This window comes from Mauremys reevesii, linkage group 6, assembly GCF_016161935.1.
Source record: "Mauremys reevesii isolate NIE-2019 linkage group 6, ASM1616193v1, whole genome shotgun sequence".
In the NCBI taxonomy this organism is placed as follows: Eukaryota; Metazoa; Chordata; order Testudines; family Geoemydidae; genus Mauremys; species Mauremys reevesii.
The window spans coordinates 119,178,024-119,197,430 of record NC_052628.1 but is presented as its reverse complement, the minus strand read 5'-3'; the positions used below and the strand labels follow the sequence as shown (position 1 = coordinate 119,197,430).

The 19,407-nt window shown below is 47.2% G+C and overlaps 1 protein-coding gene across 2 annotated transcripts in view; it reads left to right on the top strand.

Annotated features, from left to right (window-relative positions):
* CPLX1 (complexin 1) overlaps positions 1–19,407 on the top strand; it is a 190,444-nt gene that overhangs the window by 26,695 nt on the left and 144,342 nt on the right. The window contains exon 1 of one of the 2 annotated variants that reach the window (XM_039545783.1): positions 12,856–12,916. The exons of the other annotated variant lie outside the window; for it this stretch is intronic. Within the exon in view, the coding sequence (XP_039401717.1) occupies positions 12,862–12,916 (55 nt within the window). The 5' untranslated portion in view covers positions 12,856–12,861. Of the gene's footprint in view, positions 1–12,855; positions 12,917–19,407 lie in introns of those variants that run through there. 2 annotated transcript variants of the gene reach the window in all.

Below are 19,407 nucleotides of genomic sequence, written 5' to 3'. Positions count from 1 at the left end.
TCATTACTCTGTCCTCCTGAAAAGATCTAGGCTATACAATGCCAAATCCCTGTTTCCCAGCCTGGATTGGTCTGGGTTTTTGCCAGCTCTTTGAAGAACTAGCTATGGATTCCAGAGCCTACCTTTGGCATGTTGGGAATTACAGATGATGAGCTTCCTTGGTGATGATAAAGAAGAGGGTGGGAGAAATAGCAGCACACCATTTTGTGTATGTTCCTTTAGCAGGGAGGAGTTAAGGGGTAGGGAAAACAATACAGCTTTTCTGGCCAATATTAAATAAGCTTGCTATCAGTTGTGATTGATAGCTTACTGGTTTGAGCATTGGCTTGCTAAACTCCAGGTTGTGAGCTCAAGCCTTGAGGGGGCCATTTGGGGATTAATCCTGCTTTGAGCAGGGGGTTGGACTAGATGATCTCCTGAGGTCCCTTCCAACCCTGAGATTCTATGATTTTGTGGTTGACCATAAGCAGAGCACAAGTTGTTTATAGACGGTGAAGGAGAAGATTCCGATTGTTGTACCTGGACTGATCCAAATGAAGCCCCCTGAAGTCCAACTGCCCTTGATTTCAAAAGTCATTGAGAGTTACCCCTGCAGGTAGCGATTTTAAGATGCTTACCTGCATCTTGATTTGTTGCTTTCATACTGAATTTCACTCACAAGTTTCTTTCAGACCTTTCTCTGCAGCCGAATGCCCAGAGGCATTATCTGCTGGTCTCATGTTTCTCACTTCAGTGAAACCTCTGCCAGAAGGGACTCTGCCTCTCCGTGTTTTGCTCCAGCACCTGAACTGAGCTGCAGAAAGAGCTCCCTGGCAGCTGTGTGAGAATTGTCTGAGTGAATCAGAATGTCCGTGTTCGTTTTATCAGACTTCACATCAGGTCTAGCGTCCAGCCTGAAGAAGGACAGAGGGGCCAAGGCCAGGTCTACACGCAAAAGCTAAGAGGACCCAGCTGCGTCGCTCAGTGGCGTGAAAGATGCACATCCTCGGCAACATAGTTAAGCCAACCTCACCCCCAGTGCACACAGCACTAGACTGACAGACACACTCTTCCGCCGACATAGCTACTGCCTTGTGGGGCAATGGGTTAACTACACCGATGGGGTAGGGAGTGTCTACAGCAGTGCAGCGGTAGCATTTCAAGGGGTGAGTGGGTCGCACCTGCTCGCTTCGCTCACAGGAGTAGTCTCCGCGACGGCAGTGCCACTACTTGTGTGACTAGGGAGGGCAGGATTTGATCCTTGGCGAGAATCCTTCTTACTTTTGGTTTTAAAAAGCCGTGTCTGGAGCAAGTCTGCTGGCGTCCTCTGTTTAACCCAGCTCATGCCTGGCGGCTCTCTTTGGGCACCTTGTGATAACCTGCCATGTTGCCAAGCTGCACTGCACAGACCGTTCACCCAGCCTTCTCCTGTGTCAGCATTAGGGGGCTGTCCCTTTTCTGTTGTGCTCTTTAGGAACATGGACTTCTTGGCGGGGGTGCTGGTATCCTGGTGCCTGAATGAATCTGCTTGACATTTTATTAGTGGGATGTTAATGATATACAGTGTGACCAAGCTGCCTTCTGCGTTTCATTCAAATGTCAAGTTCTGCTTTGTCTGCTGGCTTATCATTTAGGGGGAGCGTGGAATGAGGATGGGGAAAACCAAATCCAGTTTGATTAAAAAGCCACGCAGTTCAGTTTAGTCCCAGATCAATGTTCCTCATACTGCTTTTTGCCCCCGGGCTCATTTCTTCCACCAGTACATGCCTGCTTTCTGATCCCTGTGATTACCGCCATCAAGGGGTTTCCTGGGACTGGCAATTGGAGAGCAAAGTGGAATAACTACTACTTTGTGAGTTAGCACACCAGGGAGGGCTGGTCTCGGGGTTAATACAGATGGTGAGTGATGAACCGGGTTTGTGTGGAATGTAAATGGGGCATATAATTCAGGGTTAATGCTATTAAACTCTGTCGCTAACTGTCTCAGGCTCGAGTCTGTTCTCGTGCCCAGTGATGTAAATTGGGATTAACACAAATGAAGTCAATGGAGTGCTGGAAGAGCCTGATGTTTACTTCCCAATGTCAGGAAAATCTCCAGGCACTTCTCCCTGGCAGGGGCCTGGATCACTGACCTTATGGAAATACGAGTGGGAGGTGTCAAAGAAAAACTCCATGAGGCCCCTCCAAAATCATTCTGTCATGGGAGCCAGGCGGGAGCTGTCCGAGCCTCTGACCTTTGGATCCTGACTAGTGCTGGGCAAGAATTTTTTGGCTGAAACCTTGTTTTGGTGAAAAATGAAGATTTGGCAACACCGAAACATTTCACGAATTCGTATTGGTTTTGCGCATTTGTTTTTTGGGGAAAAAAACAGCAAAGAAAAAGGTCAGCAAAAGTCAAAATGAAACTTTGATTTTTTCCGAATGGAAACAGCTTTCTGTTTTGTCATGGTCTTCAGTTTAATGCTACATTAAAACAACAACAACAATCAAAAGCTGCATAACACCATGTAGGGGGTGCCTAGAGCTGTGTATGACCTTAATGCAGCCCTTGGCAATCCTCAGTCTCACCAGATCTCTGAATGGCACTGGCCTCCCTCTCCCCCCCTCTCTCTCTATCTCCATTCACACCTGTCATAGGTCAGAGTAAATGCACCTGTATTTCCCTCTTGTGGGCCAGCAAGGGCACCCACGCTCAGGCTTCCGGCTTCCCAGCCATCACCGCTCTTGGGTGGAGAGCTGGTATCTCCAGGCTGCCGCAGCTCCCTTCCTTCACTTAGTTATCCCCAGCAAAGAGAGTCTGCCTAAGCAGGCCTGCTGGCTTTCTCTTCAGAGACTGATCACAGCAGAATTACCCACAGTTACAAGCTGCCCCACCGCTCTTTCTAAGCAAGCACACTGTATTCTTAAAGTAAGCGCATTACAGAGAAAACATATTAAAACAATAAATACACACACTAATAAGCTTACCAGTGATCACCCCCACCCCCGCACTGCACAAGGGCTCTGGTGGGTATCAGTCCATCCAAACCCTGGGGCCTGGGGCCTCCCTTGGACAGAAGCTCCTGTCCCTTTGCTGGATCGGAATGAAGGCCCTGAGCCAGCTTCAGCTCTGGCTATTTATTCAAAAGTCCTTTCTTTGTCTGTTGGGCCCTGGAGAAGCCAGCTGGGGTCTTTGAACTGGCCTAACATAGCAGATAGAAGGTCCTCCCTCTACCCCGGCCCAGGGCAAAGCTTCAAAGAGCTGGTAACTGGAGGAATTATATTTGCGCGTATCTCCTCCTCTTAGAGATGTTCCATACAGTCCCATAATAACACACAAACAATTTTCAGAGTAGCAGCCTGCATTTTTAACACGATGGACCCCAAAGGCATTAAACTTAATTCAATAAGATTTATCCAAGATATTGTGTATCTCTAGCCCCACACACACCCATAACAGAAATGCAGGGTTGGAAGGGACCTCCAGTGGTCACGTAGTCCATCCCCCCACATGTTGAGGCAGGATTCCGTAAGAACATAAGAATGGCCCTACTGGGTGAGATCAAAGCTCCATCTAGCCCAGTATCCTGTCTTCTGACAGTGGCCAGTGTCAGGTGCCCCAGAGGGAATCATATAGATACATACATATACCAAGCCACCTCTGACGGGTGTCAGTCTAAGCTGTAACCTGTCTAAGCATCTATTTATCTGCCTATCTGTACACACACACACACACACATCTTTTTTGATCCAGTAAAGTCAGGTTGAAGAGCCAGACATGCTTCGCTGGAAGAATCAAGAAGCAATGAAAAGCCAGTCATCATTAGCTAAAGTACAACTTAATTAACTTGTGATCAACTCATCAGCTTACCTTTCAAGCTGAAGCCTTGAAGTCACAAACTAAGACCAGTACGGCACTCAGACCGAGACGCAGACTTGCCAATGTAAAGTCACCTCGATCATTTTCATGAAAGACTGTTTCACAATGTAACATTTTAAAATGCCTTTTCCTCAGGTATCTCTGTAGCTCTGGGGAACATTTGCAGCTTCTTTCTATGACTAAGTGTGTGTTCTTCTCTAACACAAAAGGTGATAATGAAGTCCTTTACAGGATCTGTGCTGCCTGCCATGTACAAGAGCGCGAATTACAGCATCTGAATACATTCTGGCCCCCAGTCTATGAAAGAGGGAGGAAGGTTATTTAAACACTTTAGGCATAATGTAATCATTTGGAGCATCAAGATGATTTGCCGCTTGCATTGGGCCCAATCACATATTAAGGAAATGAGTCACGGCTTGCAGCTTGTCGAGTTATTTCACAATATGACACTGCAGTACTACCTAGCTCTTATATAGCAATTTGCAGCAGTAGATTGCAAAGCATTTTACAAAGGAGGTCAGTATCATGATCCACATTTTACAGATGGGGAAACTGAGGCACAGGGGAAGCAATCTACTGAGCCAGGAATAACCTAAGTCTCCTGAGTCCCAGTCCAATGTTCTCTTCATTAGGCAACCCTGCCACTAGGCCATGCATGAACTATATACAGAAGGGAAATGGTGGCTTTTTTGGGTCAAGTATTATATTTGCCAAAGCATGCAGTTTCATGATGAATGAAATTATTCATGAATTTGGGTCAAATTTAGTGAGTAGTTTTGGCTAAATAAAAATGAGGAAATATTTTTTTAAAGTCAAAATAGAGCAATTCAGCATTTTAGAAGTGAACAATTTTGACATTTTGTTTCCCCGGTTCACTTGGAAACTGTTTCGTTTCAAAATGATGTTTGAAATGTTTTACTCAACCCAAATTATTTTTCATGTTTTTGGTTTTTTGTTTTGGTGAGAAAAACTGAAAAAAATCAGGTTTGGTTTGAAATGAGCCAGGGGGGGTTTAGTTTTTTTGGAGGGTTCTATGTTATACCTATTCTGCACACCTTTAAAGGCCTGCTCCAGGGCTTACTGAAATCAACTGAAAGATCCTGAGTGATTTCAAGGACTTTATTGAATATCAGGATTAGAAGGGCCCTCAGGAGTCATCTAGTCCAACCCCTGGCTCAAAAGAGGAACTAATCCCCAAACAAATTTTTACCCCAAAACTCTGACTACCTCAAGGATTGAACTTACAACTCTGGGTTTAACAGGCCAATGCTTAAACCTCTGAGCTATCCTGCCCCTATTTGCCTACCTAAGATGCAAAACAGTGGAAACTCAAGCCTAGGTCTCTGCAGCTCTGAGTCAGAGTCACTGTTAACTGAAAATGTTTGCAAAATGCTCCCCTTTGTTTTCAGCCCACTAACTTGGAAGCGAGTTAGATAACCTCAGTGCATTCATTTGGATTCTTTCCTTACAACTGTTAGTGTCTGGCAAAGGGGCACCATTAGGGCTGCTCTAAGAAGAAGAAAGCTTTGGGGAAGGAATACAGAGCGATTGCTGGAGCACCACTGGAATTTGATCTATCCTATGTTAGGTGCTGTCAGAGCCCCACAGTTGTCCTGAAACTCATATCCTCCCTTCAAGGATTTAGATAATAGCATCTGTCACAGCTGTCCATAAAATATATATGTTTTGCTTTAGAGCCTATACCGATAAGCCTAATTGTCCTCATATCCATTTGAAAGGGCACTTTCAATTTGCAATTGAAATGGTGTTTATGCTGTATTACTGCTGTGTATGTTCTCTCTTCATGGGCTGCAGGCTTGATGGCATCCTGCTCTCTCTTCATAAGCCATATAAAACCTACTGCCACTGTGAAAACCAACAGCCCTTTGTTTAGTCCTAGCGTACAGTCAAAACACCCTTAGAGAGCTGGCATTTGCAGCAGTGGGTCTCTGCGTTATTTCAATTTGCAGAGGAAGGCAGAGATGGGGAATGATTCTTTTTGTACTTTCAGGGCCATCGGCTGGTATTATGGCAGCACTGCACACTGCTGGGCATGTGTGATGGGGTGGACTAGGCCCAGAGACCCCCTGCTGGAGGGCTCAGGGTCCTGCCACACCCCGTCTCAGAGAGAAGCAAAAGATAAGTCCTCCAAGTGGCCTAGAGTGGTTGCAGGGAAGCAGCCAATGAGAGAGGCTGCAGGAAGCAGCCAATCAGAGCCCAGCAGGACCATATAAAAGAAGCTGCAGAACAGCACAGCAGCTAGTTGCTTCCTAGAACTTGAAGGGTGGTGTCTGGTTAGCAAGATGTCTTGCTAGCTGGAAGAGCAGCAAGACCACCAACAGCTCACTGCAGGCCAGACTGAGCCCTGGGAAGGCTGCTGAAGCTTAGGACAGTCTGTGGGCAGGGACCAGGGGAGCAAAGAAGGAGCTGGGCCTGAGTAAGAACTGAGCCCGGGGAGGGCTGCAAGAAGACAGCCTCTCCAGGGAGGAAGCCTTGGGGGTATGGCTCCATACCAGGGCCAGGATAAGTTTAAAAACTATATACCCTGGAAGGGGTTTGTTCTGTTTCACGGGCAGAAGACGGCGGGCTGAGTCACTGAGAAACTACTGACAGGTCATCATAATCTAAAGACCACAGAAACACCCAACCAGAAGGGGCTGTGTGTGAGAGGTGGGTGCTGCCCCATTACAACATGGTCTCTCTAAGCTGTTTCCATCTGCTCAGTCTCCCTTTAACTTCTTCAGTGCCACACACACCACTCAACTGCACTGTAAGGTGCTATTTCCACAGCCATTAAGGACGTAGGGGGCACGTCCCTCTGGAATGGGGGTGACTGATCAGGGGACTGGTGAGCTAATCTGACAGGGTCTGTCTATGCTGCAGAGTAAGCCCATGGTTCGTTGAACCCGCGTTAGCAGACCCTGCACTTGTTAAATTAGGGCTTCAACAGCCACCCTCATTTGTAACCCCAGGGGAGGAATTGTTGAATCCTAGGGCTCCAGCGTCTATGCTGCATAATGCAGGCCCGAGTCCAGCCCCCACAGCCCAAACTTCCTTGGGCCACTCTAGCCCTTTGTTCTTAGAGCAGTGTGGGAAACCTGACTGTCCACGTAGGCCTGTGGGACTGTGCAATACTCTTGGCAGACTCCCAGAGCACAACCTCAGCAGGGCTCCATCTACATCACAAAGCAATTGGGCTTGAATCTTAGGTCCCAGTTTGATTTAGGCTTGGGACCATGAGTCCAAGCCCTGGGTTAGTGCAATTTGTGTGTAGACCGACAACAGGTTAGGCTTGAGCCTGAGTTTGAACCCTGGCTTATGTTGCAGTGTAGACATACCCTCAAAGAGCGTGGCTCCTTTAGCCTAGCAAAACAAATGCTGAGAGGGGATCTGATTGTTCTCTATACATACATCAAGGGGGTGCACGCCAGAGCGGGTGAAGAGCTATTGAAGCTGAAGGACAATGTTGGCCCAATAACAAATGGGAACAAACTAGCCAGAAATACGCTTACACTGGAAATCAGAAGAAAGTTTCTAACCATCAGAGGAAGGAGGTTCTGGAACAGCCTCTCAATAGGAGCAGCGAGGGCAAACAAGCTAGTTTTAAGATGGAGCTTGATAAGTTTGTGAAAGGATGATATGACAAGACTGAGTCCAGTCCCCTTCTATCTCAGGCAATGACCCAGGAGGCCCCTTCCCATTTTATGCCCCATCTCCCTATCACAGGAAGGATTAGCTGGGGGAGTGGGGAGGAAAAGAGCTCTGTTATTCTCCAGATTCCCAGTTTTCATTTAAAAACACTCCTAGTTTGTAGAGCCGTGGAGAAAACCTTCAGAATGCGATCCTCATGTAACTGAGGCAGTGATGCCGGCCTGAGTTTGCAAAGAGCCTGAAACAGTAGCTCTATGGTGTGAATTGCTCTGTTCATTTCAGTGGGTTCAACTCAGATGCCAACGCTGGTAGTTTAAATGCCAACATTTCGCATTTAACATTAGCAGAAGCTGGGAATGGGCGACGGGATGGATCACTTGATGATTACCTGTTCTGTTCATTCCCTCTGGGGCACCTGGCATTGGCCACTGTCGGAAGACAGGATACCGGGCTAGATGGACCTTTGATTTGATCCAGTGTGGCCGTTCTTATGTTCCAGCTCTTTGACTGCTTATCCAAGCACATAAGAAAGAAGAGGAAGGATCACGTTATGAAGCTCTACATCCAAAGTGTGTGTTGTTTACCCTTGGGAGGGCATGAAGGACTAGGTTAGGGAGCATATGAAGTGTATACATTAGAATGGGTTGGTTTTTAACAACTCCAGGTGGTTGCAGGCGGGAGATGGAGAAGAGAGGGCACAATTGGTTTCATTTACCAGAAGGGAGGCTCAGCTTTCAAAAGACCGGGGAGCACTTAATTCAGGGATCTTGGGGGAAGGCTATGCCAGATTTAGCATGTGCAGTACATAAAATAGGACTGTGCCTTGTTATGTGATGTACAAGTACAAGGATACAGTGCCCAGAGATTTAGTGTCCTCACCAGGCTGGTCACTAGCTATTTTTTACTTTAGCTGGTCTCTTTGTAGAATTGCTTTGAGAATCAAAATAATGCTCCATCTTGTGGGATGTTTTCACATGTTACCAGGGCGTGCAAGTTAATTTGGCTGCTAACTTCTGACCTGCAGACACTTAAGCTGCTGAGAGCAGCTCCAAAAGGCTATTTTCCTTCCTGCAGGGCTGTAGGAAACACACAATTCATGACTGATGATGCCTTTTTTGTACCATGTCTCCGATAACCATTGGGAAGGTATTTCAAGGCTCTTATTGAATTAGGCCATAATTTTCAAAAATAGGTGCCTAAAGTTAGGCTCCTAAATCCATACTTAGGTGTTCAAATAAGTGGCCAGATTTAGAAAAACAAGCCAACCCCAAACATCTAAGCAGTTAACATCTCCCACTGACTTCCCAGTTAGTATCCCAGCATTGAAGCCTTAGTTCTCTGCCTTATGAATAGGGAAGAACTATCATTTTGGTGAGGACATGAGGTGCTAATGATATTGCGTAAAACTATGGGCTGCAAAGCAGTGATGGTCGTTGAGCCTCCGTCCAGAAAATGTCATGTGGCAGGAAGCAAATTTAAGAGGAAATTCTCTGCTGGATCAAATTTAATCCACCATTTTGTTTCCTAAACAGCCAAATGAGGCTCTGTGCCTGCTCTGTCCTATGTTCCACACCTGCTCAGCATATAAAATGACTGTGATGTGTCCATTTCCCTAAGTCGCTTGGCTGAAGCTTAGCTTCCGACAGGAATAAAACAGAGGTGGTTGGAGGCGGCTAGAGTTTAATGCAACTAAAGGCAAGTCTCAGTGCCTCAATGCACCAGATCCTCAGCTGGTGTAAATGAGCGAACATCTATTGGCATTGATTTCCGCTAGCTGAGTATAAATAATTCCTGGCCCTTTGTGTGCATCCATTTTGAATGGCATTTTCCTGCGGCTGGGAACAGAAAACGAAGATCAGTAAGTGCCGTTCTCCTCCGGTCTCTCTTTGGGGAGTTGTTCTGTCCTGCCAGGCACCTTTATTTGGCTGGTGGAGGGTTCACACTTTATTGTGTTGTTCACCCTGGCGATTGCTCCTTGTTAGCGTATTGCTGTTACTTTGCTTTCATAGTACAGCAGATTTTGTCAGTGCCAGACTGTGCTGGTTTGGGTAGAACCGATTAGAGAAGCGCTGCTGAAAGTCATCCCTGACTAAGATGTGCATAGCAAAGGGCTTCTCAGGCGACCCGCCAGGCTCTTTCCGCTTCCCGGTGGGGCCAGGGTTACAAGTCAGTCGACTTCGCTTTGGGGTTGAAAGCACCAAATCACTATTTTTACACACACACACACACACACACAGAGTAAAAGAGAAAGAAGACCCTTATCTTGGAATGATTTTCCAAGGCCAAAGGGAGCAAGGCATCCAGCTCCTACTGACTTCCAATGGGATCTGGGCACCTTCCTGCTCTTCTTGCCTTTCAAAATCTCCCCCATAATTATGACGCTTTGTGGAACTGAAATGCCCACATGGCTTCTGCTACAGCAGCCAGAACGAGGCAATGAGGAAATGAAATATCCTGGAAAAACACTTCTCCTATCGCCCCCTTAGGGGATGAGATGGTATATTTCATCAACCGCACGGCTCTTCCTCCTAAACACAATGCTAATGGTAGCTGGTCTTCAAGTGTGTCTCATTTCGATGCCTCGGATTCTCTTGAATTTTATATTGCTTTGGATCAGAGAATTCCAAAAAAAAGCTCCTCGCTCTCTCCAAGCCTATGTATCTGAAGTAGGAACAGGGAGGATTTAGTTGGGAATTGGTCCTGCTTTGAGCAGGGGGTTGGACTAGATGACCTGAGGTCCCTTCCAACCTGGATATTCTATGACTGATGTGCCGGGAGTCCGACCCCTCTCTCCTCCTAGAGTGGCATGTGATATGCTAGTGCTGAAGTTCATTTCTAGAGCAGTTTGCTATGCGATAGTCATGCCAGAACTGCTGGGAATAAGATGTGGTGTGGTACCACTCCTGCTGTTATGTCAAAGTAGCTCCAGTATTGCTATGATGCCCGCCATTGGGGTATCATGGGGAGTAAGGTGTTACTCTAGGTAAGATGTTCGCAAACTGGGGAGTGCAGAATGTATTTTGGGGTGGGGCATGAGATGCTTAATAGAAAAAAAATTGACTGCGCACAGTCACAGCTGGGCAGCCAGAGAGCAGCAGCTGCTGGCCGGATGCCCAGCTCTGAAGGTGGAGCTGCCACCAGCAGCAGCAGGGAAGTAAGGGTGGTATGCTATTGCCACCCTTCTACGCTGCTACTGGCAGCAGTGCTGCCTTCAGAGCTGGGCACCCGGCCAGCAGCCACCGCTCTCTGTTCTGCCTTCAGAGCTGGGCAGCCGGAGAGCATCCGCGGCTGGCCGGGCGCCTTGGGAGGAGGGCGTAACCTACTACAGATACAAGGGGGGCACGATTAGATCAGTTTGAGAACCACTGCTCTAGATGAATAATAACTGGCTGCTAGACTCTGGCTCTATATGACAGCAGGTGGAAAAGCAACAACAGTGGGTGCATCCCACTTGTCACAAGCCCGTGTTTCTCTTAGAGCCGATTCCTTCTTAGCAGTGACTCTTCTGAGACTCCTTCCAGCCACAGTCTGACGCCCATGTTGAATAGCACCGAGTAGTCCCATGGAGATCAATGGGGCTACTTTGGAGGACGGTAGCCAGGATGGGCAGTAGGGATGTTAGAAACACCATTACAGATTTTCCATTCAGGCACAGAGCCTGCTACTGAGCTTATGAAACAGGGACCTTGGGGGGGTTTCACCTTCCCCTGCAGCCAGGATTATCTGTGTATATCTCACTTAATTATTTCCCTGCCATTGAGGGGGCTTCGGGCACTCACACACCTTGGGCCCTTCTGTTCTCTGCCTGTGGCAAGTAACAGACTAGTCTCCTTTGGGCTGTAACACTTTGGTCTCATTTCAGGTGCTGGGTTAGTGTGTGGGGGCTGGGGGTGCTGGTGGCCTGTGACATACAGGAGATCAGACTGGACAATCGGATGGGCTCTTCTGGCTTTAATGACGACTCTCGGACCCATGTTTAACTTCAGGCTTGTGCTTCGGCCCCATTGGAGTCGTTGCTTGGCTGGATCAGAGCTCTGTGAAGCGGCGGAGCACTGGCTCTTCGTCCCTTACTTCCCATGACAACAGTACTTCCTATCCAAACTGGCCCACCTGGCAGAGCGGGGGGTTTTCTCTGGGGCAGCCTGCCAGGACCCGCGTTCCTCCTTACTGTGCTTCAAACCAATTTGCTAAACTCACGCCCATGGGCTGCACAGCGTTCGATTTGATATTTAATTGGGTAATCAGAAGTTTGATTGGGGGGGTTCATACAGAGTGAATCAGGTAATATACAAACTGTCCCATTAGTGCTGGCAATGAGATCAAAAGTGCAGCTGGGAAGGTTTTACCCAGGAACTTTCAAAGCATTCTGTCCCCATCCTCCCTCTCTCGCTGTCATTTTCATTTGAAGTAGTTTTTTGAAAAAAATAAAAATAAAGAAAGAAAGAACAGAAGGGAAGGCACTTCAAAGGGCTATTTGGCTGTTACTGGCTGTTTCTCCACCCCTCTCATCTCCCCGCCTGTCTGACTGAGTCGCTGTCTGTCAGCCTTGCCTCAAACACGCTTCAAAGGGAAAAGAAACAAATAATCTTTTGGCAGTGGGGTTGGCTGTCGGCTCGGTGGCGCACTCTGTAGCTTGGTAATGCAGCTCGCTCTTTCACCAGCCTGCTGACAGGTGTGCTCAGGGAAGTGGCAGGGAGGCGGAAGCCAGGAAGATCCCGATGCGTGTGGAGCTGGCTGATCGTCAGAAAAGGAAGAGTTCCCCGGAGCTCTGGTCTGAACCCATTTGTCATAATGTGCAGCCAGGTTTCTGCATATTGGCCCCGATTCTACCAGAGCCCTTAACTTTATGCCTTGAAGGCAATGAGACTATTCAGGTGCTTTAAATTAAGCAAGTGCTTAAATGCTTTCCTGGATCAGGAACTGACCCATACAAAAGAAGAACATTCCAGTCAAACTATCTGTGGATTCGTTCACCTCACACTGGTCCTAAGTTCCTTACAGAGGGGTGACTAAAGCTAGTGCTGTAGGATCAGCAGCTCCCGTGGACTTCGTGGGAGCATCTGGGTGCTCAGCACTTCTGAGAAGCAGGATGCTAATATAGGTGCCCAAATCTCGACTGAGGAGCCAACTTTAGGGCCCTATTTTTGCAAATCTTGACCGTGGCAACATAAATCCCAGCCACTGCCTAATATTCAGCTTCTAAACGTTTCCCAAATGGTTTGACATCTGGTGCACTCTATGGACATCCTGAATACACATCTCACCTGTCTCCTCCTGTCCCATGCCACACAGGTGGCTTTGCATGAGTTAAAAATCCTAGTACCTTTAAAACTGTTTTTCCTCTATCCACTATTTATGGTCAGCAGCAAACAATGGAACAAAACGGACCTGCTTTAAATATCATATGTGACAAGAACCTCCACCCAGGTAAGTCTGCATAGCTCCATTGACTTCACTCTGGTCAAGTCAATGGGGTGATACTGATTTACATCAGCTGAGCATCCGGCTCCAGCTTATTGTGCTGCTGTCTTCTGTGCATCCAGGCTGTAGAAACATTTTTTTTCAGAAATGTAAAGGCGGGCGAACCGGTGTAAGTCAGTCTGTTCCCGATCTCACATAAAAACACCGCAGTATGCTGCCAGTCTCTTAATTAGAGCATATACTGCAGCATCGGTACTGACAGTCATTTCGCGATGTCACTTCTGGGTGATGCCGTCTTACATCAGTTTAGTAACAGATGGGAACACCCGGGTTAAGAGGGGATTCCGCACTTCCTCCATTATACACTCTCCCAGAGTGTTTTTATTCCCAGGAGCGTGCTAGTTCTGGGAGGTTTGGCTGTTTTGCTAGACAGTCAATCAGACGAGCACTTTCTGGTTTGAGCTACGTGGATTTTCACCCACGAGCTTTGCTTCAAGGTTTAAGTTTGAATGAACTCGCAATCTGAAAGCAAAACTCCATTGAATTGGCCAGGTTTTGATTTGTGTGTGAACCCTACATGTGACAGTGAATTTTCCATGATTTCAAGTGTGTTTTGCCAAGTAATTTTGAAACCTGCTGAACATTGGAGATTTGAAATTCAGACCTGCATGGTAACTAACTGCAGCAAACATCCTCTGGATTGTACGCCCTTTAGGAGAATCTGCATTTGTTCCACTCTGATCACATTGCATTTATACTTTTTGATGCATGTAGTTTCTACCAAGCCCTGTATATGAATTACCAGCATGCTATTTTCAAACTGCTTTGACAATGTCTATGAAAAATAACAGCCCGGTAGTTCAATCAGTTTATGCAGTATATGTATTTTTTAAAATAGACTGTGAGTGGTAGGTGCTCTGTGACTCCTAGGCAACAGCTAATGTAATAATCCCTACCTTTGATCACCAGCAGATCTCAAAGTGCTTTATAAAGGAGGTTGGTATATTATTCCTGTTTTACCATAGGGGAAACTGAGGCACGAGGAAGGGACATGACTTGCCTGAAGTCACCCAGTGGCAGGGCTGGGATTAGAAGCCAAGTCTGCTGGTCCTAGTTTAGTGCCCTAGCTGCTAGGTCACAAGGGAGGAAAGAGAAACCATAGGCTACCTCCCATGCCCCCGAGCAGGGCCGGCTCCAGGCACCAGCGAAGGAAGCAGGTGCCTGGGGCGGCCAATAGAAAGGGGCCACACGTCCATCCATTATTGGGGCGGCACGTCCCAGTCTGCGGCAGCAATTCGGCGGCGGGTCCTTCAGTCCCTCTTTTCCTCTTCGGTGGCAGCTAAATTCGGTTTCTCTTTTTTCTTTTTTTTTTCGCCGCTTGGGGTAGCAAAAAAGCTGGAGCCGGCCCTGCCCCCGAGAGAGGGCAGTGCTATTACCCCCACTTTACAGATGGGTAACTGAGGTGCAGATCACATAGTGAGTCTCCGCCAAAGCAGGGAACTGAATGTCCGTTTCCCAGGTCCCACCTTGGTGCCCTAGCCACCAGTCCAGCGGTCCTTTTTAGGGTAAGGTATTCAGATTCCCCTGCTCCTCCCCACTCTGGATACAATATTTCTCTGCAATCCTTTGTGATGAGCTGCCTAATTCTCTGGTGGCTGTCACAATGTATGCAGCTCCAGCTCCCACTGAAAACCCCTTTGCATCCTGCATGCTGCCGAGAGGCAGCTATAGAGGCAGATGTATTGTACTTATGTTGGGCAGAATTCAACTTTTATTTTTTTTAATAACTTTGACAGTTAATACTGATGTTTGTTTTTCATTTTGTATTGATTTGAATGTTCACAGTTGTGGGAACGTATGGGTGGGCATGTCAGACAATGGGGAGGGCAGACGATAATCATTTAATAACAGTAGATGTTGAGAGCCACAGAGCTAAAGCTTTTGGAATCGTTAAAACACGAAGTGTCCAAATTGCAGGGTCAAAATGTACAAATCAAATATCCGTAGCTCAGTTCTCAAGCAGCATTGTTCGTACTTTGCCGGCCTGTAAATTTCAGTGATCCTCCATGGGAATATGCTTTGTGTGTGTGTATGGTGAAATCAACGTTACCAGTGTTTACTGACGGAGATCTAATCCTTCCCGGCCTATGTACACCGTACTGATGTTTGTATAGCGCATTGGAGATGTAGGATATTAGATGCAGTGACAGATTAGATATAGTCAGTTTCAGCTGGGAAACCAAATGCAAAGATCTGGGAGCGAATGCTGCCCTGGTTCTTGCACGGGGAGCATCCACGGCCGCGAGGGCCAGCCTGTTAAGGAAATAAATTGTGCTGCTGCTTCTCATAGCAGTAGGGTGACCAGATGTCCCGATTGTATAGGGACAGTCCTGATTTTTGGATCTTTTTCTTATATTGGCTCCTATTAACCCCCACCCCCGTCCTGATTTTTTCCACTTGCTGTCTGGTCGCCCTACATAGCAGCGTATTTGTCAATGCCTTCCCGCTTCTGCACCAGCCCAGCGGGTGGAACACACAGCGAGAGCTCACTTTTACAGATCTCCGCAGTCTGAGTACACCTGGGATTTGCTGCTCCATTACACAGCACCAAGAGACGCTTCCTCTGGGCACCGCTGTGAGCATTAAGGCGTCCGAAGCTCAGGTCACATTCCCACAGAGGAATAAAGCAGAACTTCTGAATGCATAGGGCTAACCTTCCTAATGGAAGCAAAACAAGACAGATACACTCTAACCTCCAAGAACAATGGGCTCCTGGATTAACTCTGCTCATGGTAGGTGGGGGAAGGGGAGAAGGAGAAACCAGATGATTGACCCCGTTGAAGTTGGCTTCAGTTGCTTCTGATCTCACTCCTGTTCCCACACAGTTTGGATCTAAGTGGAACTTCCCCAGTGCCAGGCTGGACAGGAGGAATAAGAAGCCTTCTGTTTTATTTCATACTGCTGCTGAGGCTGGACTGGGCCTTTGGCGATACACACGGGACTTGTCAGGCTGCAATTCCTGAGATATTCTTTCATGTGCTGAGTAGGTAATTCATTCATTCTTAGGTACTTCCCTGGTGCCCATCATGGCAGTATCTGAGCGCTGCATGATCTTTACCCTGACAAAACCCCCGGGAAGCAGGGCAGGGCTGTTCTCTCTATTTGGGGATGAGGAACTGAGGCACAGAGAGATGAAGTGACTTGCCCAAGGTCACACAAGAAATCAGTGGCAGAGCAGGGAATTACACCTGGATGTCCCAAAGTCCCAGGCTACGACTCTAGCTGCTGAAGCATTCTTCCTTTTCTGTCTTGCCTAATAGGTGTTTGCTGTGAGAAACAAATTTTCCTGGCTTGGGGTGAGGGAGGGAATCCTTCCCAGCTAGATCGATAGAAAAGTGTAAGGGTCCTGCCTCACCACTGTGGAGCCTCCTGCTGGTCATTCTGGGAATTAGCTCAGTCTTTTCGCAGAGCGCCCTCCTCCAGAGGTGTCTTGCTGCCGTCACTTCTGCTCTGGACCCATGTAGCCTCAAGGATCGCGGTGTCCTCTTCAGGACACAGCCCTCCGGCCGTGCCCCATTCCGTTCTCCCGCCATTCTGGGGGAGCAGCAGTCCTCTGGCCAGCCACTCGCCTCCGTGGCCGACTGCAGTCCAAGGTTCTAGCCACTGCCTCAGTGGCAAACTGCAGCCCTTCACTGGCAAGTGGGGGGCGGGGAGACCCAGGCCTGCCCACTACTCCAGGTCCCGACCCAGGGACCCTCTAGGCAGCAACCACCTGCTGCCTCTCCTTCAACTCCCACTGTCTGTTTCCCTGGACCACTTCCCCATAGCCCTAGCACCTTCTCTGACCCTGTATTTGGGCTTCAGTCTTTCAGCCAGTCAGGCTGGGGCTCCCTCTCACACCCATGACCCAGCCCAGCACTGCCCCGTCCAGGGTGCTGGCGGTTCCCTCCGCCCTTCAGGGACCCAGTCCTTTCTCCTTGGGCTCCCTGCAGCTCTCTTTATATATAGGCCTGCTTTGCCCTGATTGGCTGCTCCTTGCAGCCCCTCACTGATTGGCTGTCTGCTGCACAGCCTCCCCAGGACTGCTTTTAACCCTTTCTTCACCAGTGTGGGGCAGACGCCCCATCACAGACACCAAAATATTATCCTGGACCCAGAGATTCTGAGAAATATGCGTGATTTCAGATGTTTTTGTTTCTTTTCATCTGCTTTCCTATCTCTGATTGTAGACATCACAGTGCAATATGGAGACATATTCCCCTACAATCACATTAACTGATGATGTCCTTTTAAGCATCGAGGTAATAATTGTAAGAAGATCTACAGCATAATTAAGCTGTATTGCATTTAATGGGCTACCCCAGTAAAATCCTATAAGCCCCCTTCCTGCAGAACTCCCAGTGACAACAATGGGAATTACACACATGTAACCTGCTATTTGAGGCAAGAATCATCTTTCCGTTACGTGTTTGTCCAGCGCCTAGCACAATGGGGCTGGGGTCTCTGGATGAGACGGCCATACCGATAAATAATAACAATAAGAAGTAACCTGAATCTGCAAACATCTACTGCCAAGCGTAGTGCTGCTCTAACTCCATTGTCTGGTAAGCCCTACTCTCAGGAGTAATTCTTTGCAAGTTTGAGACTAGGACCAAAGTTTTACTCAATGAGACTGCATGCCTGAAGTAGGGTGACCAGATGTCCTGATTTGATAGGGACAGTTCTGATATTTGGTGCTTTGTGTTATATAGGCGCCTATTACCCTCCCACCCCCGTCCCGATTTTTCAGACTTCCTGTCTGGTCACCCTAGCCTGAAGACTGATCTTTCTTTCTTTCTTTCTTTCTTTCTTATGGAGAAATATCTGAGCATTGCCTGACACTCTGGCATCTGTACATTCTCTTTGTATTTTGGTTACCTATCTTACAGCTTTCCCAAGCTGTACATGAAAGGACCACAGATCTGAATGCATTTGGCCAGATCCTCAGCTGACATCGACTTCACTGGAGCTATGCTAATTTGCATCAGCTGAGGATCCGGCCTCAGACCTCTAACTACAACTCAGGCAGAGACTGACAAAAGCTCAGCTGGTACCTTGCAGTATCACAAGTCAACAAATGTGCCTTGGACAAAAGACACAGCAAAATCAGCTACCTATGGATGTGACATTTTGAAAATGCCGTAAGGTCATAGAAGCTTTGTATTTGTTCTGTACTCTAGATTGGAAATCCAAAGGGCAGAATAAATTACCCAGGCCTGGGATTTCTGCCTTGCCGAAACAGAGCTGTTGACAATGGGATAATTTTTTACGGCGCATCCGACAGGGAACACTTTGTTACGAGTAAATCCAGAGCAAACAGGGACATGATCCTGAGAGGTACTAGGGAGATGGTGGAATCTCCATCCTTAGAGGCTTTTAAGGCCTGGTTTGACAAAGCCCTGGCTGGGTGACTTAGTTGGGTTTGGTCCTGCTTTGAGCAGGGGGTTGGACTAGATGATCTCCTGAGGTCTCTTCCAACCCTGAGATTCTATGATTTTATGATTCTATTTGCATTATTTTTAGATCATTTTGGTGCCAAATTCTGCCCTGGGAGAGTCTCTATTGGACTAGGATGGCAAAATCTGACCTGCATAACATAGAGAACAAAGTAAACCATGTGTACATGGAATTTTGCCATTAAAGGGGCACTCAGCTTAAAAATTATGGGCTGGTGTAAATCAGCATCATTCTGTTGATTTCAGTTGAGGATTTGTCCATATCTATTGTAAAAACAAACAAACAACAAAAACCAAGTTTAACTGTGTGACTATTAAGAACTTAATAGTTCTTAATAGCACTATTAAAAACTGAAATCCCTCTTTCCTTTTTACCACATTTACTGCTTGTTTCATTTTTGCTCTTTGGTCAGTGAAGATCGATGGAGTCCATTTCACTTTGGTTTTTAGTCAGTCCCTTACAGGTTCCCTCAGTGCTGCAATAGGTTGGTGCAAGCAAGTATTTATTTATTTAAAAGCAACTATTTTCATTGGGATTAAAAAAATCACACACATGGGAAAATGTCTGTTGTTCTGAGGTGTTGTAAAAGCTCCTTTTCCCAGATCTGAATTTTGGGACAAATTGGAATTTGTCAGCATCCCTTTAAAAAAACAACAACAACTCACCGTAACTGTAAAGGCTGGCTAAAGCAGAGTACAAAAGGCAGTAAGTGTCAGGGTCTGATATGGCCAATGCCCTTTACTTCCTTCCGTTTAGTCTGGGAGTGGACTGGTTGATGCACGATGCAGTGTGAATAAAGAGCTTTTGTGGCATTTGACATGCTTGCTCTCTGGCTGTGATGATGAAGGGTGAAGGTTATCTGCATAAAACAGCCATAAATCATACTCATTGTGCTAGATAAGGGGGCTGATTGAATTCACCACTGAAATCTGTACCTTATTTCTGGAAATTAGTGACTTGCAAGGCATGATTATAAGATCCTACACCAGGCTGACCCCATT